General features: G+C 43.2%; 2 protein-coding genes across 4 annotated transcripts in view; both read left to right on the forward strand.

Annotated features, from left to right (window-relative positions):
• Window positions 1–960: 960 nt before the first annotated feature.
• On the forward strand, window positions 961–27,021 carry LOC132805787 (pleckstrin homology domain-containing family A member 3-like). 3 transcript variants are annotated; one of them, XM_060821046.1, is made up of 8 exons: window positions 961–1,255; window positions 5,848–5,964; window positions 7,806–7,964; window positions 11,783–11,919; window positions 22,852–23,010; window positions 23,592–23,635; window positions 24,712–24,866; window positions 26,941–27,021. In XM_060821046.1, exons 1-8 carry the CDS (start codon window positions 1,216–1,218, stop codon window positions 27,000–27,002), a joined length of 873 nt encoding a protein of 290 aa, XP_060677029.1. In that variant the 5' UTR covers window positions 961–1,215; the 3' UTR covers window positions 27,003–27,021. The 3 variants fall into 3 exon arrangements, with proteins under 3 accessions (XP_060677029.1, XP_060677030.1, XP_060677031.1); XM_060821047.1 differs by having other exon boundaries at window positions 7,806–7,961; XM_060821048.1 differs by lacking the exon at window positions 961–1,255 and having other exon boundaries at window positions 5,958–6,046.
• Window positions 27,014–27,311, forward strand: part of tarbp2 (TAR (HIV) RNA binding protein 2) — a 29,885-nt gene continuing 29,587 nt past the window's right edge. Inside the window, exon 1 of the mRNA XM_060821045.1 lies at window positions 27,014–27,188. The gene's annotated coding sequence lies outside the window, so the exon portion shown is untranslated. The remainder of the gene's footprint in view (window positions 27,189–27,311) is intronic.

Genomic DNA, 27,311 nt, shown 5'->3' on the forward strand with positions numbered 1-27,311 from the left:
CATTGTTTTTACTTAATTAAAAAGAAGTCTCTCCTTTGTCAAACCCTTCATATCTCCTCTCAACCTTCTCTTCGCCAGGGAAAACAGCTGGAGTTTCTCCTGTCTCCCTGGAACCCCTCATACCTGAAAACTTCTCATCAATCTTTGATGCGCCTTTCCACATACGGAGTCAGATATGACAAGGAGGCATAGCTTTAAATTAAGGGAGGGTTGGTATAGGACAGATGTTAGGGGTAGATTCTTTACTCAGCAAGTCGTGAGTTCATGGAATGCCCTGCCAGTAACAGTGGTGGACTCTCCCTCTTTATGGCATTTAAACGGGCATTGGATAGGCATATGGAGGATAGTGGGCTAGTGTAGGTTAGGTGGGCTTGGATCGGCGCAATATCGAGGGCCAAAGGGCCTGTACTGGGCTGTATTTTTCTATGTTCTATGATGCTTTCACATCCTCCCCTCTGTGCGCTGCCCAGAGCTGGACATAATGAGCCAACTCAGGCGGAACAAGTGGTCTGCACAGTTTGAACGCAACTTCTTGGCTGTTGTAAACCTTAACAATCAATTTTTCAATGTATAATTTTAGTTACATCACACTGCAAATTTTAGCTATAAATTCTGTTACAATTGTGTCCTCCACAACCACCTGATGAAGGAGTGTCGCTCCGAAAGTTAGTGCTTCCAATTAAACCTGTTGGACTATAACCTGGTGTTGTGTGATTTTTAACGTTGTAAACCTAGCCCTTCGATAAAAGCGCAAAACTACAAAACCCTGGCACTCACCAACTGGAGCCTTTTTCAATTCGCCCACAAGCTTCACACCCGCTCCCGGCCCCTCGTGATCTTCCAACCAGCGCACGCGGCTCCGGAGCCGTCCCGTTGGCTAACCCATCGACCCGCCCCCCTTCTGCGGCCTCTCCGCCAATCGCTCGCAAGAGCCGCCGTTTCACTGCTATTGATTGACTCGCTCGGATGCTGCCTGAACTGCTGTGCTCTTCCAGCACCACGAATCCAAAAATCGCTCAGAGGACGGGGGCGATTGTGACGGCACAATACAGGAATTCAGTTGACAGAGGGAAACGTGGCGGAGGTGTTGTCCGATTGGCCGCCGAGGAGCTGTCAATCACTAAGGCGGCTCGCCGCTTCCTGCAGCAAAAATACACAGAGGCAGAGAGTGTGTGAACTGGCTGGGCATAGTATTCGGGAGGTTGCCCTTCTGTCATGGAAGGAGTACTGCATAAATGGACCAATTATCTGAGTGGTGAGATGGGGTTTTATACCTTGCTGCAGATGCTGTCCAAACAACTTAACCAGCACTGAGCCTTCTGCAGCCTGAAGAAACAGCGTACTGGCGCCGCAAAAGGCTGACACTCGGTGTAAATTGCCAGTTGTTCTTTTATCTGTCTCCCTCCTGTAGATTTTGCAGATGCAGGTTTGTTGCATCGCTGTTTGAGGGAGAGACACCTGTTTGGATCCACCCTGAACACGGGGTGCTGAGGCCCGTGTCTCTACCACAGCTGGCAGTAGCCAATTCAGCGTGCGACCCTCGGGCTTTGTTTGGCTTCCGACCAGATAATCCGGCGCATAACTGAGCCACGCAAGCTTTCTAAAGGGCAGCTTGCCTCGTCTTTCCCAACATCTGCAGGGATTGTTGCTGTTGAGGTTTCGTTTCAAAATCAAGGGTTCAGAAAAGACGGTGGGTGGCTGCAGTTCAACAATCTGGGCATTTGTTGAGGATGAATCTTTTCCCTTTCAGGGAATAAGAGGGCTAGGGAAATGTAGTTTGGATTCTGGCAATGGCTGAGCAAGCCTTAGTTCTGCAGGCAGAGTTTAGTTGAATTGGAAGAGAGCCTGGAAGTAAGAAATGTAGTTAATTGACAGAAGAAGCACTTTCGATTATGAAATGGCTTCTCGGAGTAGGCAGAAGGACACTACAATTTCCCTTTGTGTGAAAACTCCGGACGGAGAAGCCATCAATATCATGTGGCCACTAATAAACTCAGTTGGAAATTCTGGAAAAAACCTCTAGCCAGAAAGCAGTGAGAATGTGAAATTCAAAATCACAAGGAAGTGGGTGCAGTGAATGGATAATCACGAGGGAGAAAGGAATAGAAGGATCGGCTGGTGGAGACGATGAAGGATGGGAGAAACATTTGTTTAGAGTATAAACTAGCATGGAGGAGGTGGGCTGAATGGTCTACTCCTGTGATGTAGAGCAAATGTGTCAAATCTACATGAGCATGTAATGAACCTGTAACCTGTGTATGTGGTTGAGACTGTGCCCAGAATACTGTGTACAGCTCTGGTCTCCTTACTCAAGGAGTCATGTACCTTATTGGAAACAGTTTAGAGAAGGTTTCTGAAGATTGTGCATGAGGAAAGGTTGAGTCTACATTTATTGGCATTTAGAAAAATGAGAAGTGATCTTATTGAAATATATAAGATCCTGGGGGCACTTGGTAGGTTTGCTGAGAGAAAGTTTCCCGTGGGAAGGGGCAGAATGTAAAACAAAGGGGCATGATTTCAAAATAAGTGGGTCTCTCATTTCAGGCAGAGATGTGAAGCAATTTCTTCTGAGTGTCATTATGTGTTTGTAATTCTCTTTTTCAGAAAGCAGTGGAGGCTGGGTCTTTGAATATATTCAAGGGTGAATGAGACAGATTGATTGATTGGGGGGGGGTGGTGGGATCAGACAGGAAAGTGTTGGTAGGTATAGGACTGATGTTAGGGGTAGATTCTTTACTCAGCGAGTCGTGAGTTCATGGAATGCCCTGCCAGTAACAGTGGTGGACTGTCCCTCTTTATGGGCATTTAAACGGGCATTGGATAGGCATATGGAGGAAAGTGGGCGAGTGTAGGTGAGGTGGGCTTGGATCGGCGCAACATCGAGGGCTGAAGGGCCTGTACTGCGCTGTCTTTTTCTATGTTCTATGGAGTTGAGGCTACCATCAGAGAGCCATGATCTTGTTGAATAATGGAGCAGGTGAGAGGGGCCAAATGGCATACTCCTGCTTCTATTTCTTGTGCCTTTTATTGGCTTGTTGCCTGACTGGTAGGACCATCCTAGCCAGAAGGCAACACCTTTGGTCTGAAGCATGCACCCCTAGAGCTGAGGAGTCAAAATTGTTAACAAATGTGAAATACTGAAATGACTCTGAGATCTGAAATAAAAAGTGCTGCAGCAACTCAGCACGGCTGGCAGTGTCTGCAGAGAGAAACAGTTAGTGTTTCGGGTCTGATATGACGTTTGTTCAGAACTGAGCAAGGCTTGTCCTTTACAGAGTTCACAGTAACTTTTTAATTATTCAATCCCTTGCTTGCTTGGCTGATCTGTGTATGGATCAGTCTTTAATTGGCTGGCACATTCAGAGGGCATTGCAATCCTCAATGGCATCATCTGGGACAAAAATGCAATGAAGCAGTTTATTACTAGCCGTGTGCCTGAGATCTGGTTGGTACTGAACCTAATGTATAGAATGTAAATAGGCTGGGATAAGAATGTTGAAACCCAGTCAGGGTAACAGCCAGCTACAACAGAACTGGCCAAATCGACTATCGTTGAAACAATAGGTAAGCTTCAGCTGTTCATCGTGAACCTTTTTCTTCATGCTTTCCAACTCGAGCTGACCTGCTCCCTCACCATAAACTCTGAGTTGTACTCTAACCCCAGCCACTCCAACATATACAGGTGGACCCTGGTGCTCCCAGACAATGTACACCAAGCTCCAGTTCAACTGAAACAAAATACTTCTGTCCACACCCTACTCTATTCATTCCTTGGTGCTGTACTCTGGTTTAAAGTGTCATTTCCTGAAATTGAAAAAGTACTCTCAGGATTTTGTCGACTTTAGGTTTCCTTTTTGGGGAAACAGAGCTCCTGGTGAAGGAAAAGTTCACAGATTGGAAACGCTTAATTTGTATATTTCCCTTGTTACTAAATTAGGAAAAGGTGCAGGCCATTCAGCTCTTCAACTCTGCACCATGGTGCAATGTGATCATGGCTGACCATCTACCTCTACACCATTTTCCTTTGATACTTTTTTTAATATCTAGAAATCTATTGATTCCTGTCTTAAATATACTCAACAAGGGGAACTGCACAACCCTGCCACAAATTTGCCACTTTGGATTTGAAAGGCAAACTGTAGAAGCTTGAGTTTTGCAATGTGTCTGTGGCACCATCTGAGTGCATCATCAGACTGAGTTTGCAGGGCTCTGCTTTAAGTGGCCTGGGCAGTGTGTCCAAGAAGCTGCAATTTGCTTTTCCAGTAATCTGTGAGTTAGCCTTTGGGGAGGAACGCAGCTGCCTCTGGAGTTACGTGAACTTGATTTTTGAGCGGGAAAGCAATCCTGCTTGTCCGATTCCTTTTAATCAGTACTATCATTGCAGAAATCTCCAAGAATTCCCTAGAATCCCTCTATTGGTGAGGAGATGTGGCTGTGTTTGTCCCGTGACAGCAATTTGCATAGTGAAGCCTTTTAACATTGGTTCAACCTGTTTTGTTGCGTTACTATACGCCTTCTGTGGTCATTCAGTCCTGAGCAGTTACTTGCATGGTTTGAAGCTGTTTGGCACAGTGGTAGGGGCACGACTCACTGTGCCACAACTTCTTAAATGTTCTACATCCTTTCATCATAGGAGTCTGTGCAAGTGTGTCTCCATGTGATGCACACTACATCAGGCTACCAGCTGCCACGAGGCTGACAATATCTAGTTGTCTTCTGACTGGAGTTTGGGTTCTAGGCATATCGAAGCTAACTCTTGAATTTGTGTCTAAATGTGCAGGACACAGAAGTTAGTCTGGGGATGCAAATGGCAGCCACTTATAGCAGTTATGTGAAATTTCATGGGATACTGTATTTAGTAACTGCAGTTGTTTAGCTGTTGCAATGTGCAATTCTGCAAATTGTTTTCACAGACCAGATCAGTAACCTAATTCAAAAGGTAATGTTCAGGGATATTCATTGAGCCACACAGAGTTATTAGCACGGTTGACCAAACGTTTGGTCAAACGAGTAGGTTTTAAAGAGCCTCTTAAACGGAGAGAGAGAGAGAGAGAGTAATGCGGGAAGGAATCCCAGAACTTGGCAGTCCAAACAACTGAAGGTGCAGCTACCGATGGTGGAGTGATTTAAAAATCAAGGTGCTTGAAGGGTACTAGAAGTAAACAAGTGCAGTGATGTCTCTGCTGATTTATGGGACTGACCATAATAGTCAATGTAGATCAGAGACGGGGGTGGGGGGTGGTAATAGGAGAATGGGATTTGGTGTGAGTTATGGCTCAGAACAGCAGAGCTTCGAATAACTTTAAATTTACAAAGTTAATCGCAGTTGATGTTAAAACTAAGACTGCTAAGACTTACAGCTAAGACTGGTCTTTTAAAAACTGAAAGAACTGCAAATGCTGTAAATCAAAATGAAATCAAGTTGCTGGAAAAGCTCAGCAGGTCCGGCAGCAACTGTGGAGAGAAGTCAGAGTTAATGTTTCGAGGTCCAGTGACCCTTCCTCAGAACTGATGAAGGGTCACTGGACCTTGAAACATTAACTCTGATTTCTGTCCACAGATGCTGCCAGACCTGCTGAGCTTTTCCAGCAATTTCTGGTCTTTAGTTTGCTCACCAACTGCATTAAGGGCTAAGAAGCAAATGCCGCTAAATGGGAGTCAAGTTGCAGGTCAGTTATGACCTTATTGAATGGAGACAGAACAGGCTAGAGGAGCTAAATGGCCTCCTCCTGTTCCTAAAATGCCCCAGACACAAATTGTTGTGTCTTCACAACCTTCCACAATTTTTTTGTATTTGTTGCAATCATAATCTTCTGCTGATTCTTCTAATCCCTTTCATTTTGACAGGCTGGCAGCCACGGTACTTTGTGCTGGACGGTACTGTGCTGTCATACTACGACTCGCAGGAAGATGTTGGGAAAGGAAGTAAAGGGAGCATCAAAATGGCCGTGTGCGAGATAAAAGGTAGAAAAGTGAAAGCAGCTGTTGAGCTTGGAGTTGCCAAACATGCACACTGGACCCCTTTGGAAAGCACACCCACAGTTCGGTATGGCCTGACCTGGCTTGTGTGGGGAATAAATGACCAACCTTGATGCTGTGACCAAATGAGGCTTGGAATTTGTATCATTTCAAATGGAACCCTTCTGGAGTTCTGCCAAAGTTTGATGTTTCCTTATTGATGTCGCTGGGAGGGTGCAGTTCAGGTCTGTCCAGTGTGACAATGCAATCTGCCTATACAGGTAAATTAGGGAGGAATGGAAGCCTGCTTCTCCAGGTGATTCTGTGAATAGAATGGAATAAGTATTTAAAAATAGAATACTTGGGCCACACCAATGTGTGAAGCTGACTCAAACACAATCTCTGCCCTTATTCCACTGTTGCAATTATTTCCTTTGCATAAACTGAGATGGAACGGTCTCCTTGACCAAAGCCGCTGAAACCCCAGTAGGGAGAGTGTAAGTGGAGGACCTAACTTGAAAAATCGGAGCGAGGCCATTTAGGAGAGGTATTGAGAATCCCTAATGATAGTAAAAGTCAAATTGGCCCACACAATATAGCAAATGCGAGCTCCAGTAGAAATGTTTAAATCTGAGACCGACTGATTTTTTTCTTACTAACCAAGAGTATTAAAGGATACTTTGAAAGGGTTCAGAAAAGATTTACAAGGATGTTGCCAGGGTTGAAGGATCTGAGCTACAGGGAGAGGCTGAACAGGCTGGAGCTGTTTTCCCTGGAGTGTCGGAGGCTGGGGTGACTTGATAGAGGTTTACAAAATTGAGGGGCATGGATAGGGTAAATAGGCAAAGTATTTTCCCTGGGGTCGGGGAGTCCAGAACTAGAGGGCATAGGTTTAGGGTGAGTGGGGAAAGATATAAAAGAGACCTAAGGAGCAACTTTTTCACACACAGGGTGGTACGTGTATGGAATGATCTGCCAGAGGAAGTGGTGGAGGCTGGTACAATTGCAACATTTAAGAGGCACTTGGATGGGTGTATGAATAGGAAGGGTTTGGAGGGATATGGGTCGGGTGCTGGCATGTGGGACTAGATTGGGTTGGGATATCTGGTTGGCATGGATGGGTTGGACCGAAGGGTCTGTTTCCGTGCTGTACATCTCTATGACTCTATGATATGGAGCAAAGGTTGGGAACCAGATCAATGAGGATTTTGTTGGGTGTCAGCTATGACTGGTAGCACTGTCGTCTTGTCCCACTCCAGGGCTTGAGCACAAAAGCCCAGACTGACTCTCTGGCACAGTACTGAAGGAGTGCTGCACTGTTGGATGTGCTTTCGTTTTCAGATGAGGCCTCATCTACCTGATTGGGTGTATGTAAAAGATTCCGTAGTATTATTTTGAGGAAGAAAGTGTCCCAGTGTCCTGGCCAATACTTATCCCTCAATTAACATCACAGAAGATTATCAAGTCATTATCATGTGGTGTTTGCAGGAGCTTGCAAATTGGCTGCCACATGACCTACATTACAACAGTGACTGCACTTAACTGGCTGTAAAGGGCTTTGATATGTCCAGAGGTTGTGTATAAATCCAAGCTTTTTGTTTTGAATGCCAGAACAGCTTTGAGGGGCTGAATGGCCTTCTCCTCTTCCTACATTCTGCTTCAGCCTGTTTTTGCTTATTTTATCTGTTCCAGTATGTCATTTGTTGGATTTCCTTGTTGCACCCTTGTCTGTCTTGGATTACTGTTGGTACATTAGGGTTTTTTTGAAAGATTCACATGACAGGCAAGGTAGGAAACAGGTTCACTGTTGTCTTCTGCCCACTAAAATACCATGTTTTTCTTGCTAGTGCACACAGCAGACTTCACCCGGATGGACTTGATTATTCCTGGAGAACAATATTTCTACCTCAAAGCAGTAAATGCTGCAGAGCGACAGAAATGGTTGGTTGCTCTTGGAAGTGCCAAAGCCTGCCTGGCAGACAGCAGGAGCAAGAAGGAACGAGGTGGTGCCTTTTAATCTATTTTTTTTTTTGGATGGTTTTGATGTTTCCTAGATTTGTTTACTGGAGCGCTATGATTATTGTCCTATAATGCTACAGGTCCAGGTGCTATTTTGAGATGCTTTCCAGCAGAAAATACATGAAGAGCCCCCTCTTGCCACTTTGTATTAGGTTTATAAACACAATGACCAGTACCAACCTGTTTGATTCTTTGAGTTGAATTTGCTCATTCCCGTCGAGAGGAATGCTTGGCGCTGCTAAATTTAAGGAAGGAATGAGTGTTCAGGATTCATCAACTCCATAATAGATTGATATTAAATCTAATAATGGGGAAACTTAGTTCCCCACTCAAGTGGTTGGGAAAGTGGACATCCACAAATGAGGCGGCACAATGGTGCCTCACAGCACCAGGTACCGGGGTTCGATTCCAGCCTCGGGTGACTGTCTGTCTGTGTGAAGTTTGCACATTCTCCTTGTCTGTGTGGGTTTCCCCTGGGTGCTCCAGTTTCCTCCCACAATCCAAAGATGTGCAGATTAGGGTGAATTGGCCATGCTAAATTGTTCCATAGTGTTCAGGGATGTGTAGATTAGGTGCATTAGTCAGGGTAAATCTAGAGTAATAGGGTAGGGGAATGGCTTTGGGGGGGATACTCTTCAGAGAGTTGATGTGGACTTGTTGGGCCGAATGGCCGGTTTCCACGCTATAAGGATTCTCCTTCTTCTAAGTGTAGTTAAGACAACCAGCGCATAAAGGGAAGCTGGATAAATACACAAGGGAGAAAAGAAGAGAACGTTAGACTGTTAGTGTTCAAGGAGGTTCATGTGGAGCATGAACATTTCTATGTTACATTTTCTGTGATTGCTGCTTTTGATCGTCATCCATTGAAATCTACTGGATATATGCACGTTGATAGTTTACATACAGAAAATTACACCTTAAATGGAGTTTTCACAAATTATTCCTCTCCCTAATTGGCAGATATCGAGACCAATGTCCACTTCCCCCTTGTAGCCACGCTGATATGAGTATAGGTACCTTGGCACACACTAGAGATTATATCTGGTCTAAACCTGCATTAATCCCTAGTTAAAGGGAAGAGGGCGGCCTATGTAAAGATGAGGCGTGAAGGTTCAATTGGGGCGATGGAGAGTTATAAGGTAGCCAGGAAGGATCTAAAGAGAGAGCTAAGAGCAGCAAGGAGGGGACATGAAAAGTCCTTGGTTGGTAGGATTAGGGAAAACCCAAAGGCTTTCTATAGGTAGGTATGTCAGGAATAAAAGAACGACTAGGGTAGGAATAGGTCCAGTCAAGGATAGTAGTGGGAAGTTGTGCATGAAGGCTGAAGAGATTGGAGAGACACTGAATGAATACTTTTCGATAGTATTCACTCAGGAACAGGACGTTGTTGCCGATGTGAATATTGAGTCACAATTAATTAGAATGGATGGCTTTGAGGTATGTAGGGAAGAGGTGTTGGAAATTCTGGAAAGGGTGAAAATAGATAAGTCCTCTGGGCCTGATGGCATTTATCCTAGGATTCTCTGGGAAGCAAGGGAGGAGATTTCAGAGCCATTGGCCTTGATTTTTATGTCCTCGTTGTCTACAGGAATAGTGCCAGAAGACTGGAGGATAGAAAATGTGGTTCCCTTGTTCAAGAAGGGGAGTAGGGATAACCTTAATAACTATAGGTCGGTGAGTCTCACTTCTGTTGTGGGCAAAGTCTTAGAGAGAATTGTAAGGGATAGGATTTATGAACATCTGGATAGGAATAATGTGATCAAGGATAGTCAGCATGGTTTTGTGAAGGGCAGGTCGTGCCTCACAAACCTTATTGAATTCTTTGAGAAGATGATTAAGGAGGTGGACAAGGGTAAAGCGGTAGATGTGGTGTATATGGATTTTAGCAAGGTGTTTAATAAGGTTCCCCATGGAAGGCTACTGCAAAAAATACAGAGGTATGGCATTGAGGGTGCGTTAGAGGTTTGGATTAGGAATTGGCTGGCTGGAAGAAGACAGAGGGTAGTAGTTGATGGTAAAGGTTCATCTTGGAGTGCAGTTACTAGCAGTGTTCCACAAGGATCTGTTTTGGGACCATTGCTGTTTGTCATTTTTATAAATGACCTGGAGGAGGGGCTAGAAGGTTGGGTGAGCAAGTTTGCGGATGATACGAAAATCGGTGGAGTTGTTGACAGTGAGGAAGGATGTGGCAGGTTACAACGGGATATAGATAAGCTGAAAGCTGGGCAGAAAGGTGGCAAATGGAGTTCAATGTAGGTAAGTGTGAAGTGATTCACTTTGGTAAGAGTAACAAGAAGGTGGGGTACTGGGCTAATGGTCGGATACTTGGTAGTGTGGATGAGCAGAGGGATCTTGGTGTCCATGTACACAGATCTCTGAAAGTTGCCACCCAGGTAAATAGTGCTGTGAAGAAGGCATATGGTGTACTGGCTTTTATTGGTAGAGGAATTGCGTTCCGGAGTCCTGAGGTCATGTTGCAGTTGTATAAGACTCTGGTGTGGTGCATCTGGAGTATTGTGCGCAGTTTTGGTCGCCATACTATAGGAAGGATATGGAGGCACTGGAACGAGTGCAGAGGAGGTTTACCAGGATGTTGCCTGGTATGGTAGGAAGATCGTATGAGGAAAGGCTGAGGCACTTGGGGCTGTTTTCATTGGAGAAAAGAATGTTTAGGGGTGACTTGATAGAGGTGTACAAGATGATTAGGGGTTTAGATAGGGTTGACAATGAGAACCTTTTTCCACGTATGGAGTCAGCTATTATGAGGAGGCATAGCTTTAAATTAAGGGGTGGTAGGTATAGGACAGATGTTAGGGGTAGATTCTTTACTCAGCGAGTCGTGAGTTCATGGAATGCCCTGCCAGTAGCAGTGGTGGACTCTCCCTCTTTATGGGCATTTAAACGGGCAGTGGATAGGCATATGGAGGATAGTGGGCTAGTGTAGGTTAGGTGGGCTTGGGTCGGCGCAACATCGAGGGCCAAAGGGCCTGTACTGCACTGTATTTTTCTATGTTCTACTCTGAAGCATCAGGGAGCTTGAAACTTGAGGAAATAGTTTGGGAAAATGTCTGAGAAGAATCACGTATGGTAAAACATATGTCCTGGTTGAAGCCAAAATGATGATGATGGACGCAGAAATGCACAAACCCACATCACTCCATCAGGACGTGGCTGTTTGAGAGGTCTAATTGGACTGAACAGATGTTTGCAAGCAGTCCATTTTTGGCTACACGTGTTGCAGACCCATTTGGGATTCTTGGGGGATGAAGCAGAGATTTCCTAGGAACCTGGCGGCTGTAACATTTTTGTTAGCTTTAGGAAGTGGAGTGGAACAAATCTTTCAATGCTGTGCACATGTCTCTCTGCCAGCCTCCCCAGGGTTTTCCAAGAGGCTGGCATTAGGGCTGCCTTGTGAGGGGTTTGGCTATGCCTGCCATTTGTTTTATCGCCTTGCAATCTTTCCCTCACTATGTGGTGGCATCACACTCTGTATGTCTCTTTTTCTTCTTCTTAATAAAACAACTCCATTCAACACAGAAATAAACTGAACAAATGCGACTAGTTTAGTTTGGGAAACTTGGTTGGCATGGATGAATTGGACCGAAGGGTTTCCATTCTGTATGACTCTAAATCATAGAATCGTGTAGCACAGAAGGAGGCCGTTTGGCCCAATTTGTCCATGCTAGCTCTGTGAAAGACCCATTCTACTGAGTCCCCCAAAGGAAGTTGTGCTTGATCCTCTTGTTAAAAGATTTATTTGTCATTTTTAATTCAAATATTTTCTAAAAATGTTCTGAATTTGCAGAAATCAGTGAAACTGAGGACACCTTGAAATCCAAAATGTCTGAGCTTCGACTTTATTGTGATTTGCTGATGCAGCAGGTACATAAGATCCAGGAGTCTGCACAGCCGCTCCAGGACAGTTCTACTCCTGATGTTGAGGTATTGTACCTGTTGTAATTGTACTGGTCTCCACCATTTCCTCTGGAATTCATTCCATACATGCTTCTTTCCTTTCTAATGGGTATGTGGCCAGGGCAATATGCTTACAGCTGATTTGAGCATCATAAGTTACCATAAGCTACTTCTTAAGAAAGAAGTCCCCTCAAGTAAGCAATTTCAGCCTCTCAACTGAACTTGGTTATCACTCAATTAATTGTGGACTTTAGCTACAATTCCAACCAACAGCATCCATCTCTGGATGTCCAGGGTTTAATCCTTATGCAGTGTTGTTCTCCAGAGTTCTACTATTGAAGAATCCTAATGTTGAATTCTTACAGGATTTTCTGTCTTTTTAAGCTCTTGGCATGACATTATTTATGACACTTCTCAAGTCACCAAGTCTGTAGCTTCCTTTCTTATCAGGAGTAGCTTTTCTGTTCCTTATTATGTTCTGTTTTCTTGGGTTTGTTTCAAACATAGCCTGTCCTGCCATTGATGACTCAAATTCTTCTGCAGACAATTCTTATTTCCCCATTTGTCACAAGGCAGTTAGTTATCAAGCTGATGTTAAAACAATTTGTGCTGCTTCGACATCTCCTTTTTCCCAGAGATGGCTAATTGGCATATTTTGTTTGTAATTCCTTCATAACAATTTGTCCTTGTCCTTTTATCTCAGAAAATAGTTTATTCCAGAAAGGGTTATTGCTGATTCTTTCAATCCATGAATAGTGATCAAACTTCTGAAGTTTACATTGTCACAGTTTACTGGTGTTCTGTATAAACTTCCACAGATTCCGCTCAATGTGCATTCTGTGAGGCCACTGCCTGATTATATAGTAAGTTTGGTTTGATGTTTAAAAAAATCTGCTGCCTCCCACCTCCCCCACCCCCAACTCATCAGCCTGAGAAGATCTTCATTACTTTCTTCCAAGTATCCCATTCCATATTTCGTTAGAGCTTTGTTTCACAACCTCGTCTTGGAATATCTGCTTTCCTTGGAATCCCCAGTTTGGCCCAGTATAACACACCCCACGTCACAGGCATGGTAATTTTGAATTTTTTAAATCTTATTCTCTATTTATTCTTAGCCGGAGTAGTCCCTGGCTAAAACCAGGCGACACAGCCTCAGACTCAGGGATAGGCTACTTAGAACTGGGTTGAGAAGGAATTTCTTCAGTCAGAAGGTGGTGGATCTTTGGAATTCCCTACTCCAGAGGGCTGTGAAGGTTTATTGACTGGAAGAATGAAATTATTAGACTTCCAGTATTAAAGATATCTTGGATATGGACGAGCTGGTGGCATTATGGTAATATAACTGGACTAGTAATCTAGAGACCTAGGCCTGTGTTCCTGATGAAGAGTTTTGCCTGAAACATCGATTTTTCTGCTCCTTGGTTGCTGCCTGAACTGCTGTGCTTTTCCAGCACCACTAATCCAGAATCTGGTTTCCAGCATCTGCAGTCATTGTTTTTACCTAACGTTCTGGCCACACTGGTTATAAATTCCATCATGGCAACCATTGGAATTTAAATTAGTAAAGTTATTCTGGGTGATGGTGACTGTAAAACTATTGTCAGTTGTCGTAAAAACCCATCCAGTTCACCAATGTCCTTTGAAGGGAGGAAATCTGCCTTCCTCACTGTTTGGCTTTAGACCCGCAGAAATGTGACTGACTCTGAATCACCCTCTGAAATAGCCCAGCAAGCCACCCAATTCAAGGGTCTTGCCAGTGATGTCCATATCTCATGAAATAGTAATGGGAATGGTGGATCAGGCACAAGGGGCCAAATGGCCTAATCCTGCTCCTATCTTCCTGTTTGGAAGAATGCATTCTTTAGCATTGCTATTCTAGCTTCGATTTCTTTTTGACAATAAACATCTTCTCCCATGAGTCTTCTCAGGAAGTTAAAATGTGAAACCCATTTCAACTGTTGACCATTTCTCTTGACTTCTGTTTTCCTGCCATTATTTTGTTTGGTCTTCATAATGCCTGCCTTTTTATACATTCACTTTCATTCCAATCATTTTGTTCATTCTCTCAATTGGTACCTGAAGGTCTGCAGATGTGCTAGTCACAAGGGTGGCTTCATGTAGATTAGATTAGATTACTTAGTGTGGAAACTGGCCCTTCGACCCAACAAGTCCACACCGACCCGCCGAAGCGCAACCCACCCATACCCCTATATTTACCCCTTACCTAACACTACGGGCAATTTAGCATGGCCAATTCACCTGACCCGCACATCTTTGGACTGTGAGAGGAAACCGGAACACCCGGAGGAAACCCACGCAGACACGGGGAGAACGTGTAAACTCCACACAGTCAGTTGCCTGAGTCGGGAATTGAACCCGGGTCTCGGGCGCTGTGAGGCAGCAGTGCTAACCACTGTGCCACCGTGCCGCCCACTAATGTAGAATGGTTCACACTTGAAAATGCTGCCTAGTCAGAGAAAACCTTTTAATTTCTTCAGTGATGGGTGAAATGTCATAATAGTGGAATGGAGATCTGGATGATATGATTCCAGCTGATTATAATACTGAACAAGTTGGATCCCAGAATGTAACCTGACTTGATAGGTAACATATGCAATGTTCACAGTTGGTCAATGTGGTGGTTAGTCACTGAAACCTTTTCATGTGAGGTTACAGATGTTCTTTAACAGAACATAAGTTTATTTCACCCTGCCCCCAAAACAAAACAGGTCTGTGTCTAAGACAGTTAGAAAGATCTTGACACAAATAGCTAAACGAAGTTTTAACTCGTTTCCCAACACATTGTAAGGAGATCTTGGTTATCTGTAAGAATAATATGGTAAGAATAATTTAATTATGGTAAGGGATATTAACTTTCCAAACATAGTCTGGGACTGCCATAGTGTTCAGGGTTTAGATGGAGAGGAATTTGTTAAACATATACAAGAAAATTTTCTGACTCAGTATGTGGATGTACCTACTAGAGAAGGTGCAAAACTTGACCTACTCTTGGGAAATAAGGCAGGGCAGGTAACTGAGGTGTCAGTGGGGGAGCACTTTGGGGCCAGTGACCATGATTCTATTAGTTTTAAAATAGTAATGGAAAAGGATAGACCGGATCTAAAAGTTGAAGTTCTAAATTGGAGAAAGGCCAATAATGATGGCATTAGGCAAGAACTTCCAAAAATTGATTGTGGGCAAATGTTCGCAGGTAAAGGGATGGCTGGAAAATGGGAAGCCTTCAGAAATGAGATAACAAGAGTCCAGAGTCAGTATATTCCTATTAGAATGAAAGGAAAGGCTGGTAGATATAGGGAATGCTGGATGACTAAACAAATTGAGGGTTTGGTTAAGAGAAAAGTTGGAAGTATATGTCAGGTATAGACAGTGGAGATAGTGAATCCTTAGAGTATAAAGACAGTAGGAGTATACTTAAGAGGGAAATCAGGAGGGCAAAAAGGGAACATGAGATAACTTTGGCAATTAGAGTGAAGGAGCATTCAAATGGTTTTTACAAATACATTAAGGACAAAAGGGTAACTAGGGAGAGAATAGAGCCCCTCAGAGATCAAGTAGGAGAAAGTGAGGACTGCAGATGCTGGAGATCAGAGCTGAAAATGTGTTGCTGGAAAAGCGCATTCCTGAAGAAGGGCTCATGCCCGAAATGTCGATTCTCATGCTCCTTGGATGCTGCCTGACCTGCTGTGCTTTTCCAGCAACACATTTTCAGTCCCTCAGAGATCAGCAAGGCGGCCTTTGTGTGGAGCCGCAGGTATTGTGGAGATACCAAATGAATATTTTGCACTAGTATTCACTGTAGACAAGGAATGGCAGGTATAGAATATAGGGAAATAGTTAGTGACATCTTGAAAAATGTACGTATTATAGAGGAGGAAGTGCTGGATGTCTTGAAACCCATAAAAGTGGATAAATCCCCAGGACCTGATCAGGTGTACCCAAGAACTCTGTGGGAAGCTAAGGGTGTGATTGTTGAGCCTCTTGCTGAGATATTTGTATCATCGATAGTCACAGGTGAGGTGCCAGAAGACTGGAGGTTGGCTAATGTGCCACTGTTTAAGAAGGGTGGTAAGGACAAGCTAGGGAACGATGGACCAGTGAGCCTGATGTCGGTGGTGGGCAAGTTGTTGAAAGGAATCCTGAGGGACAGGATGTACATATATTTGGAAAGGCAAGGACTGATTAGGGATAGTCAACATGGTGTTGTGCGTGGGAAATCATGTCTCACAAACTTGATTGAGTTTTTTAAAGAAGTAACAAAGAGGATTGATGAGGGCAGAGTGGTAGATGTCATCTATATGGACTTCAGTAAGACATTTGACAAGGTTCGTCATGGGAGACTGGTTAGCAAGGTTAGATCTCATGGAATACAGGGAGAACTAGCCATTTGGATACAGAAGTGGCTCAAAGGTAGAAGACAGAGGGTGGTGGTGGAGGGTTGTTTTTCAGACTGAAGGCCTGTGACCAGTGGAGTGCCACAAGGATCGGTGCTGGGCCCTCTACTTTTCGTCATTTATATAAATGATTTGGATGTGAGAATGGGAGGTGTAGTTAGTAAGTTTGCAGATGACACCAAAATTGGAGGTGTAGTGGACAGCGAAGAGGGTTACCTCAGATTACAACAGGAACTTGACCAGAGGGCTGAAAAGTGGCAGATGGAGTTTAATTCAGATAAATGAGAGGTGCTGCATTTTGGGAAAGCAAATTTTAGAGGACTTATACACTTAATGGTAAAGTCCGAGGGAGTGTTGCTGAACAAAGAGACCGTGGCGTGCAGGTTCATAGCTCCTTGAAAGTGGAGTTACAAGTAGATAGAATAGTGAAGAAGGCGTTTGTTATGCTTTCCTCTCTTGGTTAAAGTATTGAGTACAGGGGTTGGGAGGTCATGTGGCTGTACAGGACATTGGGTTAGGTAACTGTTGGAATATTGTGTGCAATTCTGGTCTCCTTCCTATCTGAAGGATGTTGTGAAACTTGAAAGGGCTCAGAAAAGATTTACAAGGATGTTGCCAGGGTTGGAGGATTTGAGCTATAGGGAGAGGTTGAATAGGCTGGGGCTGTTTTCCCTGGAGCATCAGAGGCTGAGGGGTGACCTTTTCAAGGTTTATAAAATCATGAGGGGCATGGATAGGGTAAATAGACAAGGTCTTTTCCCTGGGGTCAGGGAGTCCAGAACTAGAGGGCATAGGTTTAGGGTGAGAGGGGAAAGATATAAAAGAGAGCCAAGGGCAGCTTTTTCACGCAGAGTGTGGTGCGCCTGTGGAATGAGCTGCCGGAAGAAGTGGTGGGGGTTGGTATGATTGCAACATTTTAAAATCATCTGGATGGGTATATGAATAGGAAGAGTTTAGAGGGATATGGGCTGGGTGCTGGCAGGTGGGACTAGATTGCAGTGGGATATCTGGTTGGCATGGAAGGGTCGGACCAAAGGTTCTGTTTCCATGCTGTACATCTCTAGGACTTTTCTTTTAGATATTTATCTGGAATGCAGTATCACACCTGCCACAACTCTTTAAACTTTTACTCAACTGACTCTTGTCAGTTTATTTTCCTTGCACTGTTGAGATTCATTTGAGTTTGCTGGCATAAGCCTTTCTCGGTTCTGTTGGCTAAAACGTTTCCGTTCTAATAACCTGAAGACTTCTGTACAAATTTCCCTGGCTCGGAAGCTCAAAGTACCAACCACACTTTGACTAGGGTGACTGGTTTGCCTGAACTAAAACTCAGTTTTGTTTGTTCAGGAAATAAATGTTCTCTTATGAACTGAAGTCAAAAGTTAAATAAATGGCTGTAAACTTTGACATTATGAGCATTTAGTCCGTCAACACCAATGTGTCATACTAAGCACTTGGTCGTCGTCATATACCTCCTTCGAAATTATGTAATTGAGTTACCTGAACTGATTTTTTAAAATTGGCTTCGCATAACAGGTCAAAGTCCATGTATCGTTATTTTTAAAATCCAAACCCCAAATGATGTTTTCATATACACATGGCCTCCCTCAACACTAACTGTGGGTGGGCTATCTTCCAACATTCACCGTGCACAATCAAAATGAACAATGGCCAAGTGAGGTTTCTGTGGAATTGTGACCTTGGGTAAGAGCTGGCTCCTTCAGGAGACAAGTTGTGGAGGGGGATGTTTTTTAAATACGTAAAGCATTTGTTGTGAGGGACTGTTGACATTTCTCTGAATAGAAAATGTAGTTCCAGTTTTACCAGAGCTGTATATTTCATGATTGTACGGAGTTTCTGGCTTTATAATGTGTGAGTTAGTTGAACAGTCAGTATAGTCCAATAGTTTATCTGTTAATCTATAGTATGTTTTAAGTGTTAGCCACAAGACACCCCAACTCACTTATTTGCTTACTGTCAAGAATGAATCCCACTCATCTAACAAGTGTCTGCTCTATTAGCTCCCAATCTGGCCTGGCAACAGCATTTTTCGAAAGTTCTCAGCCTTGTTTTCAAATTTCTCTAGAATTTTCTCCAGGCCAAGTCCCTCCAAGATGGCTGCACTCTTCAAATTTCAGCCTCTCAAATAGCTCCAATTTTAATCACTCCACCATCAGTGGTCTGCTTGGGCAAGAAACTCTGGAGTTCCTTGCTGAAGCCTTTTTTCCTTTTAAGATACTCCTTAAAACCTACCCCTATTGTTCAAGTTTTTGGTCATCTGACCTAAGATCTCATTGTGTGGTTCAATGTCAAATTTTATGTGATAATTGCTTCTACACTAGGCCTGGAGGACATGTTACTGTAATAAAGGTGTGACTAAAAATGCAGGCTCTATATACAAATTCAATATTTAAATATTTATATCCTATTTAAACACTCTCTTTTCAGTAGATTTTATTTCGTATTCAGACCAGATATAATTGTGGAATATAGACCAGACACTGTTTTTGCTGATGAATAAATGAATGTTGCACTGCTGAATCATTCTGGGAACCAGGAAATATACAGCAAAGTACAACTGCTTCGGTTACAATGTAAATACCAATTTTTCAGTTGAGCTGTCTGAGTGAACCCACGCTGACAATGATATCAGTACAGTGGAATGTTGCTGTGGGAGTAATGACTCTGTACAGCATCTTGTTGATTTTAAGAAAATGTACTTCCTCTGCAATTACAAATTCCAGGCTTCACAGCTCAGAATTAAAGATTGCGAGTTCCAGGAAAGGGTGGATATCTTGCGTGGGAGACTAAAATTAGGGAGGCATATTTTAAGAATATATACTTATGCCTTGGATGACCGAAGTGAATGGATACGAGTTTGCGGATTACATAATAGTTGGGAGGACAAGTAGTGAGGATGACCTGAGGAGTCTGCAGAGGGATATAAGGTGCGTGAGCAAAAGCCTTAGCCAATACAATATAATGTAGGGAGGTCTGAGGTTATGCACTTTTTCAGGAAGGTAAGAAGAGTTGAATATTATGTAAATGGGGGGAAGACTGCAGAAAGCTGCAGCACAGAGGGATTTAGGAGTCCTCATGAACAAAGCAAAAATCTAGCATCAAAGTTGTGAGGAAGATGGAAGGCAAATGGAAAGTTGACCTCTATTTCAAGGGAAATGGTGTGTAAAAAAAATAGGGAGGTCTTGCTGAAATTATACTAGGTACTTGTCAGACCATAGTTGGAATACTGTGAACCGTACTGGACCCCACATGGAAGGAAAGATGATGTCGGGCACAGACCAGCGAAGGTTCACCAGACTGATACCAGATATGGAGGAACTGTTTTCTGAGGAGAGGTTAAGTAGATTAGGCCTGTAATCTTGGAATTTAGAAGAATGAGAAGCAAGCTTATTGAAATATACAAGATTATTAGGGGGCTTGACGGGGAAAAAAGTTTGACAGGTTCACAACTCAAGACTCATCATGCTCTCCCTTGTGGGACAGCTGAAGACCACAGGGCTTAAGTTGAGTAAGCAGTTGCTCATTTAAGACAGACGAGAGCAGGATTTTTTTTCTGAGGGTAGTGGTCCTGTAGAATTCTTTACTAGAGAGAACTCTCAAGGCTGTGTCATTAAATGTATTCACGGCTGAGATATGCAGACTCTTTTTTTTATCAGTAAGGGAATCAAGGGTTATGAGGGGAAAAAGGCAGGAAAGTGAAGTTGAGGGTCATTTGATCAGCCATGATCTTATTGAAAGGTGGAGTTGACTTGATGGGCTACCTCTGCTCCTGTATCTTATGGTCTTATTTGTGTGTCCGTTGTGGCTCAGTTGATATTACAATTGCCTCTCGGTTCTGGATTCAATACCCATGTTAGGGGCACAAAGATCCAAAGAACACAAGAAATAGGAGTAGACCATGAGGCCCATCAAACCTGCTTCTCTATTCAACACTATCATGGCTGGTTTCAGACTTGAACTCCACTTTCTACTCCCTTTTAAGACAGATGAGAATATTTGTTTATTTATTGGGGGTTATTAAACTGCAGAAGGTCATGAAGGCTGGGTCCAGGCTGCTGGGCAGGGATCAGAATCCACAGATCTAAAACTGCCAACCTCATTCCCCTCCCATTCAGTTTTATTAATTTTTGTGGTGGTTGATACAAGTAAGTTGCTCAGTAAACCATCTTAAGTGCAGGATTGAAGCTCACTGAAGAAAAATCCATAAAAGCTGGAAGTGACACAATTGGTCCAAACTCGTCTTTCATACATGAAAGAATGGAACTCCAGTTCAGACTAGTACCATTTATTTCCAGGTTTTACTGGGTTTTCCTTCTCTGCTGAGAATAGGTTTCCTTTCTCTGAAATAACATTTATGAACCTTTTCCAAATTTTATAACAACTTGCCAGTTTCACCATCATCTTGATTAATGTCCACTCCCTTCCATTTTTGTTTTTTTCTCTTTGTCTTAAAGTGAATTCAGGTTCACAAGCAACCAATTGAACATGCTTTCTGAACTATTAAACCAAGCCTTTGGATTAAGAGTTCCGGAATATAACTGCACCGCTCACATAAATAATGTAAGGAATTTGGGCAAGATTTCAAATTGTAGCAAAGTGGAAGGATTTATTAAGTGTAGGTCTAATTAATCAGTCATTAACACAGGTTAACACCTGTACTTTTTTAGTCCAGTTAGGGACAACAGAACTCTCAAAATTCTGGTCTAGATTCATCTGGTAGACTTCTACAATTTCTTCAACTTCAGTAATCTGCTCAGGTTCCAGCTCGATGCAGTTTCCTTTTGGATCTTCCTTTTCTCCACTATCACAAACATGGTTTCAACTCCCTTCTTGTACTATGACCACTTAATTATTCCAAACATGGATGCTGGAAAGCTGAATAAACTGTGTAGAAGGTGAGGGGCCATGTGTGAGAGAGAGAGAGAGAAAACTCAGGCTAGTGACCCTCCTAGTAAACTATTTGAGCCAACCGCCCACATATTAGGGAATATAATGTCTTGAGTTGGGCCCCTGCCATCTGGCTTTAGCTCTTAATCTATAATATTCCTAAGCAATAGAATTCTCACAGATCAAGACACACCCTATTAGTTATATACTGGTTTTAAAGAGATACAGGTCCATGCAGTTACAAGCTAAGGTTACAAAGGGTCACTTCCTGTCCAGATTATGCTACTTTTAAATTGTACAGATAAATGTTCAAGCTGCAGAATTTGATTCTGTAGCTTCATTCCTACATGACTTCCTTGCATCACCCCTAAATGTGGGTCCCTGTCCAGAGCAGTGGTAAAAAAACATTCTCGCCCTCCCCCTCCTCCACACACACACAGCCAAGGAATCTGCTCTGGGACATTTCCCGTTTGGGGGAAACCAGAATTTGGCTTATTGAAGCAGCGTATCCCTAAGTGTTTTGATTTCAATAAATAACTCATAACATAAACAACGAGGGGGTCATTTGAATAAAATGTACTGAATTAATGACTGGATTGACTATTTCCAGTATCTTCCCAGCCAGTTTCCTCCCACTGTGACATCTTGTACTCTTGCACCAAGACAAAAAGAAATGTCGTCATTCATGTTTCAAAATTAATGTTTTAAACATGCGCAGCTTGGTGCAGTCAACCCTCTTGTCAGAAGTTGTGTGCTAGAAGCCATGATTCAACTTGAAGCCCTGCTTCTGAGTTCTATTTTGTTATCTCCAAACCATCTGCAGATTCATTTTCTGTTGTCATTTAGTCCGTTACAGTTGTACAACTCTGAACCTGTGCTTGTGGATAAAACAGCAAGTGCTTGAGAAGTTCCTCTGATTGCCACTAGGTGTCCGACACATTACTTCCAGCAACTCACAGTTGCATTTACTGGAAACATTGCTTTTTTAAAAAACCGTCTACAATTGCTTAAAATCAGTCTTGCTCACATTAATTTTGAAGTCAGTTACGACTAGATGACTTGTGTTTCTTGATGGTTTCGACTAATACAGTGAGGCAGGCAATTGATTGCTGGGACGGTGTATCGCCTAGTGTGCTGCTAAACCAGGCAGCCGGTCAAGTCCCTAATTTTAATCCCTCCTTCCCTCAGCCCTCACAACATCTACTGCCAAAGACTGTGCAGATCTCAGGGATCCTGGGGTCATTGTGTTGACCTCCAGGAGGGAAGGACAAACCTAATGCGTCCGCAGTTGCTGCTTCCAATAAATAGTCAAAGACCTAGACTAGACAGTGCAGGTATGTAAGGAGTTTGGGCAAGAGCCAGATCAGCCACTGCTTTGAAGCCACCTGTAGTTGAATAGTTGCTTGAAATTCTGATGTGGGAAGCACTAATTTAAACCAGGTCAGAGGCAAAGTACATGGCAGGTAGGATTGTTCTAGAGCGCAAGTTAACAGTTTCAGGAATGGTTTGCTGAGCTCTAATGAGCTCTCCCTCTCTGTGATTAGTCCAGGGATCTCTGAGAATACGGGCTGCCTGCAGTACTTTGTGTTTCATCAAAAGGAAAACTGCAAAGCTTTTTGTGCCCCTCTCTCTCTTTCAGAAAATGAATGAGGCTTCGTCTTTGCTTAAAGCCACGTGCAATACCTTTATAAATACCCTTGAGGACTGTATGAAAATAGCAAGTGTGAAGATATCCCCAGAGCTGCTTTCACCTCCAGAGTCCCCAGTTGCACATGTCACCTCCACACCTCTTCGCAGGGTAAGTGGTTATCTTTTCATCCCTGCAGCAGGATTCCTGGTTGAGACAGGGGCTTGTGATGCCGGTATGTCTTGTGACAGGTATCATTTGTCCCTCACTCTCTTTTGAGCAGGTATCCAGACTGACAACGTAGAACCTGGCCACAGGCAACTATAGAGTGACACTAATGCACTGACATGATAGATTTGTTACAAAATTCTTGAACAGTTTCCTTTCTGGACCTAATGGCAGGAGGCCAGGTTAGCTTTTTCTAACGCACAATCAGAAACCTCAGGACTGTAACTGGCTGTTGCAAATCCGTTGTGCATTTGCTGCCACTCTTCTGTTTTGAATTATGTAAAGTTTACAAGAGCTTCATTCTAGTTAATTATAACTGATGCTAAATTGCCTTTTTGCATACTGGCACAGTAAGCTGCATAATGTTTAGAAGAAATTGCAATATCATTAGAATTCTATCTGAATTTGACCATTTATAAAATATAGAAACATTGCAATAACAAGCAGCTTAGTGTTGTGTGTACGTTTTCCAAACTTGAAAAATTGACTGTCTTGGTTTTAAATTTGTTCTTTACACTTTTTAGGTTAAACGTTCAGTCAGTCACAGTGGTGTTGTTCCACCTGACAGGTATGTGGCAACTCTGCTCCTTTTTTTGAAATGTTTAATACCAAGGGACTATTGGGGAAAAGATCAGGGTCAACCCTATCTAAGGTTAACAGTCACTTCTCAGCTGATACCATCAACAACAGTTCATCTATTAGCTGTTCATGGGAGCTTGCTATGCGCAAATTGGCTGCTGTATTTATCTGCATAACAATAGTACTGCAAAGCGAGCATTTGTACTTGAAGCATTACAGGGGCATTGCTAAGTGATTCACAAGGCGCAATATAAATTAATGCTTGACTTATGCCAGTTGTGTGGCCTCTTTGGCTTTGCGTTGATGTTCCTCCCGTGCATCAACGTCTTTCCTCTTGATCAGCGCAAACATTCGTAAATAAATGTGTAATATTCTTCACTTACCTGGAGAAGTGCAGCTGCAACAAGACACCAGAAGCACTACAACTCCCATTGCCTGCTTGTTGGATTTGTCACCCCATCCACCACCTTTTTAGATGTTCACTCCTTCCACCACTGGCACTCAAGTGACAGCAGTGTGTACCATATACTCTGCAACAATTCACTAACCCTCCTTCGACAGCACTGTCCAAACCCAGGACCTCTATCATCGAGAAGGAAAAGGGCAGCAGAACATCATCGCCTGCAAGTTCCCCTCTAAGCTATGCGCCATCTTGACTTGGAGCTATACTGTTGCTGGGTCAAAATCCTGGGACTTCCTTCCTAACAATATGTATACTACCTGCTGCGGTAATTCAAAGGCAGCTCGCCTCCACCTTCTCCAGAGCAAATAGGAATCAGCAACAATTACTTGCTTTGTCAAAGGCGCACTGATTCAGAGAATTAAGCTTCCTTTTTATTTGAAAAAACAAGCCTCAGGAGCAGCTACCTAAAGGACCAGAAGTCCATTTTTGATGCTCTTTAAAATGAAAGCAACTTGAAGTAGATAATTTTTCCAATCTTGTCATCTGAACTAGACTTTACTATTGCGTATAAATGGCTAATGTTGCCACTATTTAAGACTTGTAACAGCCTCGGATACAGAGTCTTACAGCTGCCTTGTTGATTTTTGACTCTTTGGCTGCAGGCATGCAGAAATCAACAACTTGGTCCAGCCTCCGAAGGGTTCCATTACAGTAATGAGAAATCTGGAGGAAATGGCTGCCCATCGAGCTAGCAGGCGGACAAGATCGCCCGTGGAAAACAAGACTCCAGACGACAGTTTTGCAGCACAACCAGAAAGTAAGAAACCATGCTGCTCATCCTGTTAAACATACCTCTTAGCAATGTAACTGGAAACACCCGAGCCAATGATTTTTTTTTAGAAAAAATTGTTTGTGGCAGTCTGTAGGTAGGCCAGCATTTCTTGCCCATCCCTAATTTGCCCAGCAGGCAGTTTAGAGCCAACCGCACTGCTGTGGGTCTGGAGTCACATGTAGGCCAGATCTAGGTAAGGATTGCAGTTTTCTTCCCTGAAGAACATTAGTGAACCAGATGGGTTGTTAGAGACTAGTTTTATATTGAATTCAAACTTCACCACTGTTACTGCCTCCCCAGAAAAAAATGGTTATTTTGTCAATCGATTATTATTCAGTGATTGAAACTGGAGAAGGAGATCTTGTGGTACAGTGGGTAGCCTCCCTGCATTTGAGCCAGAAGCTCGAGGTTTGAGACATGGATAGCATGGATAGAAGTTTGGCTGTCTGGCAGAAAGCAGAGAGTGGGGATAAAAGGATCCTTCTCAGGATGGCAGTCGGTGACCAGTGGTGTTCCGTAAGGCTCAGTGTTGGAACCACAACTTTTCATTTTATGCATTAAGTCTGAAGTGTGGTGTGAATTCAGTGGGTGCATCCTGTGTGGGGAGGCCAAATTCCACCCGGAAAGTGGTGGAAGGATGACCTAGCAGGAGATGGCAACTGAAGGAACAAGTGGTGCCAATTATATGACCCGTGGATATCTAACTGACTGAGGCTGACTCTCCACAGCGCCTGAATCCCTCAAAGTACCATTACAGATAAAAGGCCTAAGGTCCTCTCCGACAAATGCTGAATAACTCCAAAATCCAAACACCGTTTGTCCAGATTAGTGATGCACGACAATACTCATTATTAGTGTAGATCCAAACATTGTAGCCATCAGGGCACAGTGGAACCTGTTGATTATACAAATGCGAAGTGGCACCTGTAGTTACTGGAATGGCAAGTTTCAAGCAGGGAAGTGTGAAATGGAGCCTTCTGAGAGCAAGAGAGAGTCTGATGCCAATGGAATAAATAAGCCTTGCTTCCTAATCTATGTGTATGTGATTAACTTAATATTGATTTGACTCTGATAGAAAGACAAAGCATGGGTAAATAGTCCAATTCCTGCATCACCCTCCCCAAAAGCCACGGTTAGCTGTACTTTTATTTGTATGAAGTATATGATTAAACACCACTGCAAAAATTGGTTTAAGACTGGAGTGTCTTTCTTTTCCTTTTGTGTATCAAGTAAATTGACTCATTTTGCTGATATTTAATTGTCCTCGCTGGCTTGCATTGATCCTCCCATTATTGTGAAATGGGTGCAAAATAGTGCAAACGCAAAAGATTGCAATTTCCATACAGTACTGGGGTTGCACTTACAATGCACCAAATGGTTGAGGTTATGGGCCTGTGGGCCTTCAGTTTGGTCGGGGGATATGATAGCTGTTCGTCTGGTCTGGGCATTCTGCTGCGAGGAGACAACAATCTGTTCTCTCCCTTCCTCCCCACCCCTCTTAATTTCCTGTCGCTGTGGTGCAAACGTTGTGTTGAGCCAACAAGATCTCTCTCTCACACTCTCACTCTCTCTCACACTCACACTCTCTCTCTCACACTCACACTCACACTCTCTCTCTTTGTTCCATGGGATGTGGGCTTCGCTTCATCAGTGATTCCAGCATTTGTTGCCCATCCCTAATTGCTCTTGAACTAAGTGGTTTGTTAGACCATTTCAGAGGGCAGACTAGAGTCAACCATCTTACTCTATGTCTGCATTCACAATACAGACGAGACCAAGTAAAGATGACAAATTCCCTTCCCTCAAAGACATTAGTGAATCAGATGTCGTTTTGCAGCAATCAATGATAGTAATGGTGGCCATTAAACTGAAACTAGCTTTCAATTCCAGATTTGAGTTTGTGCTCCAGAGCATTAGTCTGGGTGCCCGGAATACAAATCCAGTTACGTTATCATTTATGCCATTATTTCTCCATTATATCTTACTGATATGATTGAACTGATGGTTGGGGGAGGGAAATGCAGATAAACAACTCATACTCTGGCTTCAAACTTCACAGATTTACTGCCACCTTCCCAAAGTGTTCAAGATGAATCTGCAAGTAGTGCCAATGGTGAGTAATGTTCCTGGAGAAATAGTGCCCTTCTCTATCAAGTGGCACCCAGAAAGAACCAGTTGAGACGCAGCCATATCATGAGGAGGAAACTACAGAACATGAACAGAAGCATCTTCAATGTTATTGTCGGAAAATCATCGGAACTAATATCTCTTGACAGAAGATGGAAACTTCCCATCCTGAAAATGCTGGTAACTTACTAATCTTTAGTATTGGGTGTGCCATTTAATGCACTAATACTTGTTTGAAATTATGTTGAAAATTTAGCAGGGTAGGGTGAGAGTGTCTTTGATTTTTGGTTTAAGGTGGCTCCC

The sequence above is a fragment of the Hemiscyllium ocellatum genome, chromosome X (assembly GCF_020745735.1).
Source record: "Hemiscyllium ocellatum isolate sHemOce1 chromosome X, sHemOce1.pat.X.cur, whole genome shotgun sequence".
Lineage (NCBI taxonomy): Eukaryota > Metazoa > Chordata > Chondrichthyes > Orectolobiformes > Hemiscylliidae > Hemiscyllium > Hemiscyllium ocellatum.